This window comes from Aspergillus chevalieri, chromosome 4 (genome assembly GCF_016861735.1).
Source record: "Aspergillus chevalieri M1 DNA, chromosome 4, nearly complete sequence".
Lineage (NCBI taxonomy): Eukaryota > Fungi > Ascomycota > Eurotiomycetes > Eurotiales > Aspergillaceae > Aspergillus > Aspergillus chevalieri.
In genome coordinates this window covers 2,126,861-2,144,181 of record NC_057365.1, presented here as the reverse complement: position 1 = coordinate 2,144,181, position 17,321 = coordinate 2,126,861, and the positions used below count along the sequence as shown (strand labels likewise).

Sequence of the window (17,321 nt, the reverse complement as noted above, 5' to 3'; positions counted from 1 at the left end):
GGAAATCAAAATGCTTTTGAAGGAGAACGCTGCCATACTCGAAAGCATTGAATGCATCGAATCGAACTGCGAAGAACCTATCATTGATTGGATGCTCATAAAGTATGACTGCCAGGAGATGCGGCAATACCTCAGAATTGCGATGGAGATCTATGCACGTGGCGATCCGTTCGGGAAGGAGGATTCAACCCTCAAGAGCATTGAATAGATGGAGACTAGTTCCTATATATGATTGGAAGAAGAAGACCCAGCACGTCGAGTGGCTGATGGAGATCCACAAGCGTGGTGACGGCGATGAAGACGGTATCCAGGAGTTTACGAAGAAGATGAAGTTCAAGGCGGATATCATTGTGGATGCAGAGATCTTTGCCAGGGACGGCAGGGATACCTTCCTCGAGCTGTATTACCAAGAGCCCGAGAAAGTTCTTGAGTATAGTGGGTTGAACTGATATTTGATACAGCGACGGCTACTGTGCTGATCGGTTCTTTTAGAGAAGCATGGATTTCACAGCGTCAACAGACTCCTGGAATATCACGCGAATCTCCTCCTCAACGAACGAGAGATAACCCCAGAAGTCGAGGAAGAGCACGTTCGCTTTATAAGGATGCTGTTTTTATCGAACTACTCCTCCTTACGGCTGGACCCTGCATTTCTTGCAAAGGAGGGTACGTACAGATACTGGAGGGTTGTTCAGAACACAATGGATGCTGATTCAGACTTCATTTTAAGAGCTGGTTGTCGAACATTCCTCCGTCTTCTATCTTGTACTCTGACGATATGGTTTCTTTTTCTTTCGATACGCTGGCTTTGCAGTTGACACGATACTGTAATGATATAATATGAGAATGTGCTGGTGGTGATATTTGAGACTGATACCAACTGTATTCCAACCTTTCATTAGGTGATGGTTTCCTTTCAATGCTTTGGCAGTCCATAAAGTTGGTACAGGACTCTTTTGCGTGCAGAATTAGTTCAGGTAAAAATAAGCCTTAGGAAGCACAATGCCATCAACCAGTATGGTCTATAGGCAGTAATTGTTTCTTTGCTAGTCAGCTCGAAATAAACAACATCGGGTGTTCCTCCCTTGGATGGATCACGGGAACCCTTCTCTTCTCATTCACTTCTCCTCTCAACCCACACCTTATCCCCTCCTTCAGCCATTCCACCGTCCATCGTCTTGGTACCATCGAGTGCTTCGTCTAACGACTAACGGTATGTTTTTCCTCAATGGAAATATAGGCTGGCAATCCCCAGCAACTAACCCGGGTGGAGCCCAGATATGCATCATTAGAAAGCATCCTCAATACCCTTCAACATTTTACCGCCTTCCTCCAAAAAAGCCTCGCCATCCTCTCAGTTCAGTTTGATGCAACCAAACACATCGAAAAGATGAACCTAGGAGAGCTCCATGCCTTGTTGGAAGACTACGAACACCTCTCAAGCCGCATTTCTGAAGCAGAGGACCTCGACTCGTCCGATAAACAGATTAAACAACTTCCATGTCTAGCGCAAGCTCCTGGCCTACGAAATTGCTAAACTAGCCCAAAACATCTCAATTCTCGACGAGATCCGCAAGCATGACGACGAGTCAAAGAGATACGAACTTGCCAAACAGCTTTTGCATGAAGCATTCTAACAGGCAAATATTGTACAGGATGCAGAGACAATTATCAGTGGTATACAGAACGATAGGCTCATATTCATTTTGATGTACTTCCAGGAACCGGAGAGAGTCCTCGAGTATGGTGAGTTTGACTGGATCTTTCCCGGTGCAAGAGACATGTTCTTGGATTCTGGATTTCATGCTAATTATTTATCAAAGAGACGAGGCTTTTATTACACCAACAGACTACTTGAGTTTCACGCAACCTTTCGTCTCGACGAGCAGGAGATTACGCCAGAAGTCGAGCATGAGTATATCATGTTCATACGAGGTTCATACAAGCGCTATTCTATTCGAACTCGTGCCTTTCAGAGCGTGTTCCGTTATTATGAAGAGGTTCACTTATCCCTATAATAAGGCTGTCTGCGAAACAATGGATTGGTGATTCATTCGTGTGCTGCTTTCGCTTGCGGGTTGTTTCTGTCTTGTGGGATCCTTTCGGCTTCTGTATCGTTTCCACTGATAGGCGAACTAACTCAGAGCTTCGGTGGTGTTACTTATTTTGGCCTTGCAATTGATTAGATATACTAGTAATACATGACTCGAGAATATGTTATTGTCGCGTTTACGTTGCTTCGATTACTCCCACATCGCGAGTTTGGGATCCACGTGCCAGTTAGAACCGGATGGTCTAGCATATCGCGCTTTAGATCAATCAATCATATATTGGGACATATTGAGCGTTACTCTTTAATTGGGAGATGGCGTGGCTTCCTCTTTCGGTCACGGGCGACTTTCTTTTCTCATTCACCTTCCATTCGCATCCCACTCTTTTCTCTCTTCCTTCAATCAACTCACCATCTATAATCTTCATAGCATTGGATCATTGGATCTCCCGTCTATTGACTAAAGGTATGCACATTGTCCTCAAGAATTTTGTATCCTGGCAAGTTACTATTCCTAACCTTACGCGTCGATAAAGGCAACTACCCGAAGGACTCCCAGATAATTCACTTCCCTCCATTCTTCGACTCACAAGACAATACCAACCCCCAATCTTAGCTCAAAATTTCCGGAAACGATGAACTTGACACATACTACCACCAGGTTGAGGGAGGATACCGCGGAGCTACGCAGACGCGTGACTGAAGCCGAAGCCCTCAACCCCGAACAGCAAACCCAGAAACTTCAGGATCTCGACATCGATTGCTACCTTCTCGAATATGATACCGAAAGCTCGCCCAGTACGTAGCAGTTATCAAAGAACTCGGGAAGCACGACGATTCCTCTCAGAGAGAAGTCGCCGAACGGATCATGAAGAACGCAACCTACAAAGCCGACATACTTACTGATGCTGAGCTCGTGGTGAGTGGCGTAATTACGGACAGGTTTATTTTTACTTCGCTGTATTGTTCAGATCCGGAAATGGCCATTCGATACCGTGGGTTGAGCTGTTGTTCGATACAGAAGCAGAAGCTATCATGCTAACTGGTTCTCTAGATGAGCGAGGCCTTCACTATATCAATAGAGTACTTGAGCATAACGCAAACCTCCATCTGACGCAGCGTGAGGTCACACCCGAGGTCGAATACCAGCATCACTCCTTTGTACGAAAGCTGCTTCTGACAAGTTTCGTCTCAAGTGATGGTTCCGAGTCTCTTATCGAAAAAGCTTCTTACCAATACTGGGGGGCTGTTCGTGATACCATGGGATGGTGATTGACCTTTTCTCATGTGTATCTCTTGTGTGTTCTGCTTTAATGCTCCTCCAAGTGTTGTACTTCTCAGCCTTGATGGTGCCGTCTTTATGTTTATATACACTCGTTCATATACACTCGTTCCCCAAGAAGTTAACGATGTTTTGCTTATAGGTCATGCAAATTCTGCTGCTGTTGCCCTGTTTGTGTTAATACGATTCCGGTGCTTATTCAATACACGGCTGAGAACCCGGTGTGGCTTGAAAGCTGTTGCTTTGAGATAATTATGTATAGTAGCTTGATAGAGACTGAGAGGGAAGAAAGCAGATCCTCTCCAGCCCTGAACCATAAACAGGCAGTCGCTCACATTACTGTACATTAGAAGCCATCCTCGAATAAAAGTTCAAACCACCCCACAGACAAGAATCTCAGTTCACCGCATCCACTATGCAGATTGACACCCCTCTCATGGCCAGTGAGTGTCAACTGTACCGTGCGACCAGCATTCCCATAAGGAGGAAGTGAGGCAGAAGACCGAATGCGGATGGCTTGAAGAAAAGGGGCACTGGGTCCCTGATATTGCCTAGTGATAGAAAAATGCACGCAATCTTGAACCTGGTGGCCGTAGTCAAGCCGCTAGGTAGAAAAGCACAAGGTCTACGTCATCAAAGCCGGAGGTTCAGTGACGTGATGTATACCCTAGTGTTACATGAATATGTGCTTGTGCTGCATCAAATACTAGCATTCTACTGTTACATGACTGAAACGTGCGGGAGCTAGGAGGCATCAATTTCATCCAAGAATTAACCAGGTATCAAACAGCAGTATATTTGATTAAATCAAAGTAGTATACAACAATTGGTAGCCAAACAAAAAAGGAATCAGTGCAAGAGACTTAACGGCCTGCTATATGAAGCATAAGAAAAGGAGAAGAAAACACCCCGAATTCCTGCACTGGCATTTGGGACCCATGTGCTAGTTAAAACTGGATATCCAAGCCAATCTTGCTCCAGCGCAATTTTCTCTTTTACTAGTAGAGAGCCATCAGCTGTAACTCCTGTCTTCTTGCTATTCATGTAGTTCATCATCAAGCTCATCATCAGTCTCGAAAAGCCACATCCGGATATATTTTTGAGAAAGGGTGTTGAAGATCTCCAATCTGTGGCAATATATGGGTCGCTCTGTGCTTCCAGTGTTATATCTGATCATCAGATTAACGCTTCGGCATCATACCCAGCACTTCCAAATTGTTCTTTATTCTGGTGCAACAAGCATATTGGAGTAGTCATATCTCGAAACCTTTTTTTCAATCACGAAGGTCTAGAGATCTAAGCCTGCCCTGGCTAACCTATATGATAATATACGTGTCTGTATTAGCTCTCTCTCCATCAACATACACCACGCATCGATATCAGCATCATCACCGGCAAATCTGGTCGCATCGTCCATTTCCTTTTCAATCAGAGCATCCTTCGCCCTAAGCATCTGCTCTTCGTATTTAGCCAAGGCTTGCTTGAGAAGTTCCATCTCTTTGTCGTGCTCCTTGAACTTGTCTTCTAGAGCATCTAGTTTTCTGTCAAGATCATTAAGTTCCTCATTCGTCTCGCTCAGTTGCCCGCTTGCTTGACAGAAGCTCTTGTTTGCCTGATTCATGTCCTTATGGAGATCACTCAGACGTTGGTTGTACTTGGTGTTTTCAATATCTGGGTTAGGGGTCAGAAGCTGGTCGTGGGGCATTTTGTCTGCTTTTTTTTTTTTTTAACCTGTTATTCTTGAGTATTCAATGATGGTTTCGGGTGTTACAACAGATATGTACATATGCTAGGGCGATAAAACTCACCAGGCTGTCTCGCAGGCTGCCATTTGAATCATAGTCTTTGACAATGTAATCCCTAAGGCTTCTTTATTATTTAGAGTCTGTTGTCTCTTGTCTCATTGAGTGATCGCCTTGTTTCTCCTGCCTTTGATATCCTTCAACAAGCAAAGAATCTAAGCGAGCTTTGTCTGGTCTCTTGCTATAGTCCATGTATTAACATACGTACTTGATTTTCTGGGCAGCTCGAAGGCTTTCCCCTTTCGTTTTAGTGCTCACCCCCTCGCCGCTTTTGCTCACTGCGTAGACCTTAGCACGCCCTGAGCAGCCTGAGCTGATGGCTGAGGTAGGCAGGTTACAGATGAGCCGCCCTCGTTCAAAAGATCGGGCGCCCCGAACTTCGTCAGTACTCTGAGTAGGTAGGTAGGTAGGGGCTGAGCAGAGGACGAGTAGCCTGACTAAGGTAGCCTCAATAGTCAAAACAAGCCACGCTAAGAGTTTCACCTGTCTCCACTTTTCTTCATAGCACTTTTGACTGTCACCCCCTTTGACCCCCTTCAACAAAGCGATGGTACTATCAATGAAACAAGGAATTGTAGTCATCATTCCTTCTGCTCTGCTTCTTACCATGCCAACTTCTTCCCAGAGATAGTGGGGAGAACTAAGCTCCCATGAAGATTCAATTCGCTCCAGAGATTATCCTATGTCTGGGGAATGTGCTCCTAGCTCTCAAGAACAGGAGTTGTGACGGTCCCGTTCAATATAAAATATATTGGTAGACTATCTCGCGAAATACTAGCATAAGAAGGAGGAGAGAAAAAAGAACGCTGTGCCTGCCAGCGTTGAACTATTTAATGTGCGAGGGGTCCTGGCCCTAAAACAGAACAAAGAAACCAACACAAAGGAATCAAACGTGTCATGTAACTTAGCGAACAGTCATGCTCCGTGACAAGAGCAGCCATCTTGGGATCCGGGCCAGCGCTCCTAGAAGTCTGAACAAATTCCAGGAGCAAGCAAGGCCATGCGGAAAATACAACAGTAAATGATCCCTACTGGCAAAGTGTTATAAATGTGTTCTTCCTTGCAACCGTGCTCTGTCTGTCGTCTCATATTATTCAGATACTGATGATTCATTGTAAGTCCGTGAGAACTCATTATTCTTCCCTTTTCTACTTGATATAAATTACTCTATTAAGTACTGTATCACTAATCCGTTCCCTCTCAGATCTTGCAAAAAAAGTATTGCAACAAGTCTTACTTCAATACCCAGATTCTGCAATAGACGAACTGCCTTCATCGGGTCAACAGCTCCGGAAAATTGTTACACATAAGGGACATTATGGAAATCTTGCATTTTGATAACTGCTTTATCAGGATCAGATGTGGGCGCACTGCTTGCAGCTCTTTATATCCAAACCCTCAGTTTCATTTACCAGATTCCCTTCACTCGCCAAGACATATAGATCACACCATGCAAATCTTTAATCCATGGATTCTGTCACTGGCTCGGAATAGTAGATAATAACGAACTAAATTCTTATCTAAACTATTGTAGCCGTCGATGAGAAACTACTAAATCTACTGGCTCTGGCACGGAAGAAGCCAGAGCCGATGTTTGGCGACTTCTCTACCTCCCTCCTCGACGATGACTTGCACTACAAAAGCCCACCACTTAGTCCACGGGAGCCTGTGGCAATGACAATCTTCAAAGATTCAGCGATCAGGGTTCGGGTGCACCGTAATTGTCCCCGACATCCGCTTCTATATTGCCATTGGTCTTGGCTTCGACAAAATGGGCCCACGGCAAACGACAAAGGTTTCCAGCCTAATAGTATCACAATGTAGCCAGAACAATTGGACATCGGGACTGGAATTATGCTCCCTTCCAAACCACTATCTGAGCAGGAAGCGTCTATAATGGCTCCTTTCGAATACTTTGGCTGGGTAATGCGTAACTGCAAGGGCCTCCCGCCCGAAAGCGTCTACCAAGACAAATGGTTGCAAGAGGAAGACAGGAGTGAGGCATTTGGGCCAGTAATGGTTCTGACACCAGTGATAATGGTCATTGTAACAGAAGTACTGTCGATGATAACCGGGTTGAAAGGCGTATTCAAAGATGGTTAGTTGAGGCTGAGTGATTAAACATTGCTGGTAATCGTTATCTATATTTTGTATGGGAGTCCTAATTGTCCATTAGCTTGCCAGGACAATTGATCATTGGTTTTCTAGTTTGACACTGGCCCACACAATACACTGCCGCCGTATAGGACCAAGGGGCGGCGGTTCAAAGACGCTTAAGCGTTCTCAGAACTCATGGGCCGATAACCTGGGAAACAAAGACTTGCTACCTAGGATGCTTCGATTTTGGCAGCGGTTGAGTATTCATTCACCAACCATCCAGCATTTCCGAATTCCTTTTTCTTCTCAGCGAAATTTGTCCAACATGGGAAGCAAACTCGGCACGACGTCGCCGCATCCCTTGCCAAATAGCTTACCCCAAGGGACAGATTCGGAAGAAGTGGTTCCATGCAAGTAGCATTATTTATTTACTCTGATCTGTAATTTCCTATGGCGCTGACTCCATTTGTAGGGCATGATCCTTATAGCTACACCAGTGGAAGATAGCTTAATCGGGATGAGCTCGAACGAGAGTCTCGCCGCATTGTTTTCGACTTCTCAGCGCTTTGCGAAAGAGCTATCAGTCTATGTCCAGAAGCAACCAAGATTTTCAAATGCGAAAAGAGAGAAGGTGGATTTAATAGAGTCTTTCTTTTCACAATGGACACGGGTTCTTGTGTTGTGGCGAGATTACCGACCGGTATTGCTCGCCCGCCAAGGTTAACGACCAACTCTGAAGTTGCAACGATGACTTATTGTAAGGCTGATCTACACATACCTGCCTTCTTGAGGATGCAGTTGATATGCTAACTGTTGTTTTTCATATAGTACAATCCAAGATCTCACTTCCGATACCGAAAATCCTTGACTGGAACGATAATTCATCAAATCCAATTGGCACAGAATATATCATCCAGGAGCATGTTGCGGGTGTTCAGCTGCACCAAATGTGGCCTAAAATGAACTCGGAACAACATATGCTGTGCGCCAAGATGCTTTCGTTGGTGATAAGAAATATGGCATCCTTGGACTTCCCGGCCTATGGCGGTCTATACTTCTCAGATGGGCCGCTAGAGTCGCATATGAAAATTCCCTTCAACCAGGGCTTCTGTATTGGTCCTCATTGCAATCCAGTATTCTGGAACCGGAATCCGGGGGAACTTGAACTCTACGGCAGCCAAGTCCCAACTGCGGTCCTTGTCAGTTTCACGATTCTCAATCTCCTTAATAACCAGTTCTAACACAACAGGCGCAAAATTAGGGAAGGACCTCACAAGTTATTCCCTAGGCTTGATAGAGACCGGTTTCTCTCGTTTACCGAAAGAAGATGCTGTCAATCGCGAGTTCCTCCCTCACCAGGGATCAATCCAAGACCACATCAGTCTTTTGAAAATAAGCCAAGAAGTGATGCAGAAGTTGGTTAAAGATAAGCGCATTCAGGATGCTGCTACTCCAGCTCTACTTCACCCTGATTTTCACAAAAGGAATATCTGTCTCAGCCGAGGAACCAACCATTATGACTGGCGCGCTTGATTGGCAGTCAACAAGCATTGAGCCTGCGTTCATTTATGCCAATGAGACTCCTGATTTTGCTTCACTACCTGAGGGGACAGAGAGAAGCACATTCGAGAAAGTTCAAGACAAACACAAAGTTCCTGGCCTTAATGAACAAGGACGGAAAGATGCATTAATCTGTTACCAGGCATATGATGTGTGCATGAAGGGCCTTGCCCCTAAACTACGCCCCACGAGGTTACTCGATCCGACTCTGTTTCGACTTTTCCATTACTGTCATACAACATGGAGAGACAGCGCTACGGCTATCCGCCAAGAGTTAATCGAGCTATCAGCTCACTGGGCAGAACTGGGACTGCAGGGCTCGTGCCCAGTTTCTCTGACTGAGGAAGAATTGAAGGAGCACGCTCGAGATTATGAAGACTTTGAGACCTTTAAAGACTTAAACTATGGCTTAGAAACTCCCTCAATACGAACTCGGATGGTTGGGTTCCGAACGATGTATGGAGTGTTGCAAAAGATGCCCATCACGCAGTGTACAATGAATGGATCCAGACGGCCAAAGAATCTGAGTCTCGTGGCGACAGTCTGACAGTAGCAAAAGCAGACAAGTTGTGGCCATTTGATGCTAGATAACTAGCAAGAAAAGTCAGTCAAGAAATTTGCTGTTTCTCTCAGGGCTTAGAGGTAAACCTTTGAAGTTTTCTGCTTTCCTGAGAACCAATATTCCTGAATGACATATGAAGGATATCAACGGTTCAATGCATTATTGGCAGACAGTGACCAGATAAATCAAATGGTCTGGAGGATGTACCTTGCTCATGCGCAGTATGCTGTGGATGACGGTGATCTTTGTGACGACCTGATATCACTTGCAGGAATATGTGGATTTCACGGGCTCGGACTAGTAGACATTGATGAAATGATATTCCTATCTAGACTTGGACCATCCGTAGGTACGAGAGTCGAAGTCGGGGTAGATTTTTTGTGAGGACTGCTCAGGGATGCTCCGGGAGCTCCCGGAGCGAGCTGGGGCTCTACGGTGCGTGTCCCGGAGCGTCGAAGGACGTTCCCTGATCACTCCGGGATTGATCACGGGAGGCCAGTTAGGTTGTGGTTATCAGAGTATACACGGTCGTCGTCGGTGCTAATGTAATTCGGCCTGGTGACTGGGAATACAACGATGGACGTGGTTCTCTGCAAGATGTCGCTGGCTCTTTTGGCTTTCACGCGGAAATTCTTTTTAAATCTGCCATTCTGGGTAGTCTCTAAAGTTGATTGAAATAGATGTCACGATACTCATTATCCGTTCTACTATGTTAGCATATGATGCTGGCTTTCAAGGGCAGTGGAAACATATTTCGTTCCTCGTTATTTTATAAAATTCTGAACTGAGACTGGAACACACGGCCAGGTATTTCATCTCCAAGATAGATACCATTGCATGTACTTTGTTGGCCTGGATCTGTGCAAAACATTCCCACTACCTGTGCACCCTCGCTGCGCGTCTCCGTGCAATTTACATAAACTACTGTCCTGTCGTCATACATGCGATGACAACTCTGTATGTACACAGGCTTTAAAGAGGGTATTCAGGAAGAAATTAGAGGGCTTGGTCTGAAATGTCTTCCAACAAGCGAAAACCGAGGATATGCGCCCGATTGTTCCGCCTCTTCTTGTACATATCGAAACTTGTCAGCAATGCTAGATTGAGTGAGATTTTCGCCGTTTTAATTGGGAATTTCCACCGCTACGTGCTGAGTTGCTGACATCCGGGGTCCCACAAGAGTGCCGATATCTGAGACTCCAGAATCCTAACCAGAGACAGTTTAGTGATTATGGACCAACGCAAGATACAGACAAAGGAGATGGACTCTGTTCCCGAAGCTGGGCCTGGAAATGGCCAATATTGGGAGAAGATAGCATGCATGAACAAGACAGCATTGGTTAGTGTCATAAGAAGGAAACAGCTAATGATAGCCTAGCGTGAGGGCTTCGATTGATTGAGATTCTGCACAGGCAAATGACTAGCAGATATTTGGGATAGTGCGTGTACCAATTTTGCAAGATCTGGTTGATGGTGTACTGCTGCAAAATTGGCCTCTACTCGCCTGGCGAGCGCACTGTTGGTCGGTATCCGCGATGATTTTTCTCGAGGCATCTTTCGAATGTGGACATCGAGAAATACGAGGGATGGAGGATCTTCTACGAAAGACGTGGTAAATAGAGTAAATTACTTTGCTATTCACAAGTCTTTCTCTATTCACTAAATTTCATTCACATATGGCTCATAATATCTTCAAGGTAATCCGGGAAAGATACCCAAAATAGAATAGATATAGGATCGTCCATAATTGTCGTCCATGGGCAGGCCCATCCAAAAAAGACTTTTCAATGTCATAATCCCGAAAAAAAAGAAATCCATAGCACCATGCATAAACATCGTGTAGAAACAATTCAAAACAAGAAACAATTCGAAACAAACCCTAAGGCCGAGCGGAGTGCAGATCTACATCTAGAACCGCAGATCCCAGCCGATCTTCGGTCCCAGTCTGGGGAGCTCATCGGCAACGCTCTGTACGTCCTTGTCACCTCTACCACTCAGGTTGAGGACGATGTTCTCGCCCTTCTTCATGGTCTTGGCGAGTTCCATGGCGGCAAAGACCGCGTGCGACGACTCGAGGGCCGGGATGATACCTTCGTGCACAGCGAGAGCACGGAAACCAGTCATGGCTTCGGCGTCGGTGGCAGCAATGAACTTGGCACGCTCGCTGTCCTTCCAGGAACTCAATTCCGGACCGACACCAGGGTAATCCAGACCAGCGGAGATGGAATGAGTCTCGGAAATCTGCCCGTGCTCGTCCTGCAGGACGTAGGTGCGGACACCGTGCAGAACACCCTTGCTACCGCCGGAGAGGGTAGCGGAATGTCTAGCAGTCTCGACACCATCTCCACCAGCCTCGACACCCAGCAGCTTGACGCTGGGGTCCTTGGAGAAGGGGTAGAACATACCAACAGCGTTGCTACCACCACCAACACAGGCAACAACGGCGTCGGGCAGCTTGCCAATCTGTTCCTGCAACTGCTGCTTGGTCTCGTTACCGATGACCGACTGGAAGGTACGCACAATGGTTGGGAACGGGTGAGGTCCGATAGCGGAGCCAATGATGTAGTGAGTGGTGTCCAAGTCAACAACCCACGCACGAAGCGCCTCGTTGACCGCATCACGCAGGGTACGGCTACCAGCATCAACTGCAACAACAGAGGCACCCAAAAGCTTCATGCGGAACACGTTCAGAGCCTGGCGGCGGACATCTTCAGCACCCATGTAGACCGTGCATGCCATGCCAAACTTGGCGCAGACAGTCGCAGTAGCAACACCATGCTGACCAGCGCCGGTTTCAGCAATGATTCTGGTCTTACCCAGTCTGCGGGCAAGGAGAATCTGACCCAACGCGTTGTTGATCTTGTGGCTACCAGTGTGGTTAAGATCCTCGCGCTTGAGCCAGATGGTGGCACCACCACAAGCCTCAGTAAGACGAGGGGCGATATGGAGGCTGCTGGGTCGGCCCATGTAAGGGTAATAAGAGCGGTATTCCTCCCAGAACGACGGGTCATTCAGAGCATCGCTGAAGCCCTGTTCTAACTCGGCCATACAGTCCATCAGAGACTCGGGAACGTACTGACCACCGAACTCGCCAAAGCGCGAAGGTTGCTCAGCAGGGTTGCCAGTGCCGTTAAGGGCGGCCAATTGATCAGCCAAACCAGGGCCGGCAGGAGTGTCGGCGTCAGTGACGACCTCCGTCGGCTGCGAGATAGCCTGCGGTTTCTTCTCCACCTTCTCAAGTACATTGACCACCTTGGTCACAGCACCCGAGGGATCGCGCTCCAGCTTACGACCAGTGACGCTGGAGAGGTACTCCTGTGCATTCTTAGCGGCTTGGCCTGCAGGGGCCTGGCCCAAGACGGTGATGATTTGACTACCAATAACGACTCCTTCCGTGAGGTCCTGCACGGCCAAAAAGTGCTCACGAGTGCTGACACCGAATCCCAGTGCAGCAGGCACGTTACCGGACCAATTGTGAACGCGAGCCAAAAGTTCGTCGAGATTCGAGCTGAGCTGACCAGTGGCGCCAGTGACACCCATTCGCGACACCACGTAGATGAACGAATCGGCAATGTTACACAACAGTTTCATTCGAGACTCGGAAGTCGAGGGAGCGATGAGCGGGACGTAGGACAGACTTATCAAAATAAGCAAAAGGCCAACCAATCCAACGACGAGGGAAGTGACTCACCCATAGCTGGTACAGATGTTCCTGAACCTCACGGCCTCCTCAGGAGGCAGATCGACCATGATAAAGCCATTGACACCAGCCTCCTTACAATCCTTGAGCATACGCTCCTCACCATATCGCATCATCGGGTTGTAGTATCCCATGAGAAGCAAAGGAGTCTGCAGACCCTTGCTGCGCACTGCGCGAACGATATCGAGAACGGTGCTAACGGTCACACCATTTTGCAGGGCCTTGGTGTTAGCTTTCTGAATAGTTGGTCCATCGGCAATGGGATCGGTGAAGGGAACGCCCAGTTCGATGACATCTGATTGAATTGGAGACAGCGTTAGAAATCAAAGTAACAATGAATGGGTTTTGCGGAGGCCAAAAAAAAAAGTTGCGGGGAGAGTAAGGAAAAGTTTGACATACCAGCACCACCACTCTCCAACCCAAGCAGAATATCCACGGTCTCCTCAACGGTTGGATAACCAGCAGTAATGTAGGAAACGAGCGCAGCGCGCTTCTCGTCCTTGCACTTTGCGAAGGTCGCCTTGATGTGATCCATGGCGGGGGGAGCGATCAAGCGGCGGGGCAGATCTAGGGGAGGAAACCAAAAACGATTGTCAATTCGAGAGGAAGATAGGTAAGCGCACTGAGTATGACGAGTAAAGGGGAATTGAAGAAGAAGAGAGAGGGATGGATGTAGAAAAGAAGGAGAGCTGGTGTGACACAGAGAAGCGAAAGAGAAATTGGAGGCTATCAATCAATGCTTGAGTCACACGCGGGCCGGTCAGGTGATGTGGCGATAAGATAAGGCCGATTGCGGAGGGCCACCGCAGTTAGGGCACTTTTTGAGTGAATGCAGAAGGGAACCAGCATAAGGAATAATGGGTCAATAATTATTAAAATCTTAATAAACACTAATATCCATTGGTTACAGTCACAAGGCAAACATCTCATTAAAAAAGACAGAGAAAAGAAGGAAAAATAAGGGAATCAATCCGCACAACGCCAAAAGCTATGCACATGTATGTAGCAGTCAGTAGACTGCTTTCGCATAGTATGTCAAAGAAACCATAGAAGAAAAGAAATTGTCCAAAGTACATCCTTCTGTCTTTTGCCCACCGAAGTATCCCGTATGTCTATCCCACAATGTAAACCCAATTGACCTGCGAAACAAAGGAAAAGGAAGGACTGCAGCGCCATGCTAATGCGAAATATCGTACAATATCCAGTAAAGAGTGGAATCTGAATGCCCCGGAAGAAATGAAATATGCAACTGACCAAATGAATGATGAACGAATGTCGTCGAAGAAGCGTAAAATGCAAAAATAGGGGCATTAAGACAAAAGATAAATGCAAGATGTAAGAATGCAAGAAGACAAAAAGAAGTGAAAGGCGGGACGTGAAATCATTGCGCCGAAGATATCAACAGAGCACCACCAGATTTCCAAGGCAGAGAGACATAATTAGCGTATGGTCCAGCGCCATTCGAAGAATGTCCAGCATAAATGGAATAATGACCAGGTCATGGTCAAGTAAGCGGCCACAATCGGCCCTGGCAAACTGACAAAAAGTATTATCAAAGAACGCCAACCAATATGTAATGCGCGAAGTCAATACAATAAGAACAGAAAGACAAAGGGAAAAGAGCAGAGCGATTATGCTCCATTTGGCGCATCAGTCAAAGGATATGACATTGGCGCCATATAATTATAGCAAGTATTGCTTGGAGCCGCACTCACTGGGGCTGGATTATTGACGTATCCGTTATAATCCCACGAGGAAGTCCGATTGATGGGTGTAGGAAGAGCGTATTGGTTCTGCTGCTGACAGACAGCGGGGGGGTACGAGAATGGAGCCGGCATCGAGTTGAACGGCTGGCTGACGGCCGGAAGAACAGTCCGGTAGTCGGAATTTCCTGTCATGGGCGTCATGGGGATGTTTGCCGGAGAGGAATAGGCAGACGTGACCATGGTAGGACCATAAGAGGGTGCTGTGTCGGAGACGGATTGGGGAGACTCCGCATTCTGGGGATCCGTTCCCGAGTCGGAACCAGGACCGTAACTTGACACCATTGAGGTCGGTAAAGCTGCGGCAGTAGACGAGTAGCTTGCAGACTGTGGAGATGAATCTGAATCAGTTATTGTACTAAAGGGGTGTTTGACGACAGAACTCACGTATTTTCCGATGATCTTCTTCAAGGCATGGCCAAGAATTTTCCAAGGAAAAACTTTGACATCCTTCTCAATATTGCGGGGTTTCGGTGCCGGGAAGCCCATAATAACCTTGAAGAATTCTTCACTGTCTGCCTTAGCCTTCGAAACGGTAAGAGGTCGGAATCCCTCCAGATTTCTCCGAATTCGGTTCTTTTCCTCCACGGTGAACCGCACCCCGACCAGCGACTCGAGCAGGTATATGGTGTCTACGCTGGTCACAAAGCACTCATCCTTGCCCTCCCAGTAGATGCAGCTGATGCAAATACTGTTGGGCGCGCGCTTTTCCGGGGCGACCGGGGCAAAGTCGGCGTGAATGGTGCTGCCGCTCTGTGCACGAGTAAACTGCACCAGACGTCTCTTCGCATCATGTTCCTCTTGGGTCCAGTTATCCGCCATGGTGTCAAGGTCACCATTCAACTTCAGCACTGCCTTGGTCGGGTACATCGCGTACGGGTTGAAAGACTGTGTTTGTCCGAAGCCACTAGACTGGTGCAAAGTCGAAGTTCGAATCAGCGTGGGGTTTGACCCTGTCGACGTGGAATGTCCCTGGGGTGGACGTAGGCTGTGGCTGGAAGCAAAGGCGGGATTCCGGATATCGCTAGACATCGACATGAGTGACGGACTCCAAGAAGGCATCAATGGTGAGGGGGCTCGAAGGCCAGACTGGGGTGTTGCCGACACGTTGGAGTATTGAAAAGAGTTCACTCTGGGCGAAGAGGCGGGACGGTAAGGCGCCGCGAAGCCGTTCACAGCGGGAATACTCTGTAAATAGGGTGAGAACGATGTCGAACGACTTTCACAGTACGGATATACGTCTTGCTGTGAGTCTCGGGCGCTAATCGGAGGTCCTGCAAGGCGCTTGATTGGTTGGGACACGTCGTCATCTTCGAAGGACGAGATTCTTCGCTTCTTCTGTGATGCATCCGATGGCGAAGATTGAGAAACTTGTTCGTATGTGTATACACCGACTTGGAGCGTGGTCGAGGGTTGGCCATTGATGACCACTTGCAATGGCACCGCAAACGAATGAGATCCGGTGGAAATGAAGGGCGGGGCTTGAGCGGAGATGGCATACTGGGACAACGAGCCTTGAGCGCCGAGAAGGTGGGGAATGCATTCGCACCTCTTAGAACCAAAAACCAAGGTGATTGGCACCGTCGAGGAGTGAAGGTCGTAAGGGGACTGGATCTGTACAAAGACAGTGGTCTCTTCGCCGCCTCTCTGAGGGGTGTAAGAAACGACCTCTGGCATCGGGGTGCTACCATCGCCACCAAGCATGGGGGAGCTGGCATCGCCGTAAGAGCTGGCATAGTCCCCGCCAGCCAGGTATGGCACGCAGTCGGATACTTGGCTCGCCTGATCCCCCATGGGAGAAGGGACGAGCGGAGTGGTCACATACGAGGTCTGACCGTACGAGGGATAAGCGGCGGCATCGTCATGTACAGATCGTGTCGCACCATAATCTATCAAGAAACGTTAAGTTTTAGGGTCACATTCTTGATCAAGGCAGAAGCCCTTTCCCGCGAGGGACAGGAGAACATACCTAGAAGGGCCATCTGCGGGGGTTTCTGAAAGGCAGACATAGATAGGAGTGGCTCAGACTTGGCCAACAGGCCGTCTGAAAATGCACCAGCGAACCGAGTCTCTTCAGTATCCGAAAGCTCGAACGATTCGTCGAGAATCAAGGGAGTTTGGAAGTCGGGGTCGAACTGTCATATGCAATATGTTAGTGATGAGAAACCTCAAGTCAGGATACATGCAAGGCCAAAACAAGTAGGGAAGAGGCACAGAAGGTGAGATTGAGAAGGGGCAGAGAGACAGAAAACGAAACAAGCGGTCGACGGATGGTTGGGACCTACCAAAACACCGTGATCCTTCGAGTAAGCCAGCTTGAAGGGTGTTGCAGTGATGATGCACTGCAACGAGACAGGATTTCTCTAACGAAGCGAATGACTGGGAATTTATCCTGGGAAACGACAGTAGGGCCGGAAAGTCACCAGGGAGCTCTCCGAGACAAAACGAGTGACGAGACGAAGCGGGCTGTCAGTCTCAACAAAAGAAGAGACGTCACGAAAGACC

At 47.6% G+C, this 17,321-nt stretch overlaps 7 protein-coding genes across 7 annotated transcripts; 4 read left to right on the top strand and 3 right to left on the bottom strand.

The window, feature by feature from the left end:
* Positions 1–10: 10 nt before the first annotated feature.
* Positions 11–208, top strand: ACHE_40775A (uncharacterized protein; the record flags this gene model as incomplete). Its single annotated transcript, XM_043279012.1, has 1 exon — positions 11–208. One exon carries the CDS (start codon positions 11–13, stop codon positions 206–208), a length of 198 nt encoding a protein of 65 aa, XP_043136733.1.
* Positions 209–266: 58 nt separating this feature from the next.
* ACHE_40774A (uncharacterized protein) lies at positions 267–449 on the top strand (the record flags this gene model as incomplete). Its single annotated transcript, XM_043279011.1, has 1 exon — positions 267–449. The coding sequence occupies one exon, from the start codon at positions 267–269 to the stop codon at positions 447–449; it is 183 nt and encodes a 60-aa protein (XP_043136732.1).
* A 2,236-nt stretch (positions 450–2,685) lies between these two features.
* On the top strand, positions 2,686–3,322 carry ACHE_40773A (uncharacterized protein; the record flags this gene model as incomplete). The annotated part of the gene is made up of 2 exons (XM_043279010.1): positions 2,686–2,848; positions 3,105–3,322. The coding sequence occupies 2 exons, from the start codon at positions 2,686–2,688 to the stop codon at positions 3,320–3,322; spliced, it is 381 nt and encodes a 126-aa protein (XP_043136731.1).
* Positions 3,323–4,620: 1,298 nt separating this feature from the next.
* Positions 4,621–5,037, bottom strand: ACHE_40772S (uncharacterized protein; the record flags this gene model as incomplete). The annotated part of the gene is made up of 1 exon (XM_043279008.1): positions 4,621–5,037. One exon carries the CDS (start codon positions 5,035–5,037, stop codon positions 4,621–4,623), a length of 417 nt encoding a protein of 138 aa, XP_043136730.1.
* A 2,854-nt stretch (positions 5,038–7,891) lies between these two features.
* Positions 7,892–8,472, top strand: ACHE_40771A (uncharacterized protein; the record flags this gene model as incomplete). The annotated part of the gene is made up of 2 exons (XM_043279007.1): positions 7,892–7,988; positions 8,060–8,472. 2 exons carry the CDS (start codon positions 7,892–7,894, stop codon positions 8,470–8,472), a joined length of 510 nt encoding a protein of 169 aa, XP_043136729.1.
* A 2,789-nt stretch (positions 8,473–11,261) lies between these two features.
* Positions 11,262–13,588, bottom strand: trpB (tryptophan synthase TRP5; the record flags this gene model as incomplete). The annotated part of the gene is made up of 3 exons (XM_043279006.1): positions 11,262–12,990; positions 13,045–13,348; positions 13,453–13,588. The coding sequence occupies 3 exons, from the start codon at positions 13,586–13,588 to the stop codon at positions 11,262–11,264; spliced, it is 2,169 nt and encodes a 722-aa protein (XP_043136728.1).
* Positions 13,589–14,684: 1,096 nt separating this feature from the next.
* Positions 14,685–16,825, bottom strand: medA (transcriptional regulator medA; the record flags this gene model as incomplete). Its single annotated transcript, XM_043279005.1, has 3 exons — positions 14,685–15,143; positions 15,204–16,705; positions 16,786–16,825. The coding sequence occupies 3 exons, from the start codon at positions 16,823–16,825 to the stop codon at positions 14,685–14,687; spliced, it is 2,001 nt and encodes a 666-aa protein (XP_043136727.1).
* Positions 16,826–17,321: the final 496 nt, after the last annotated feature.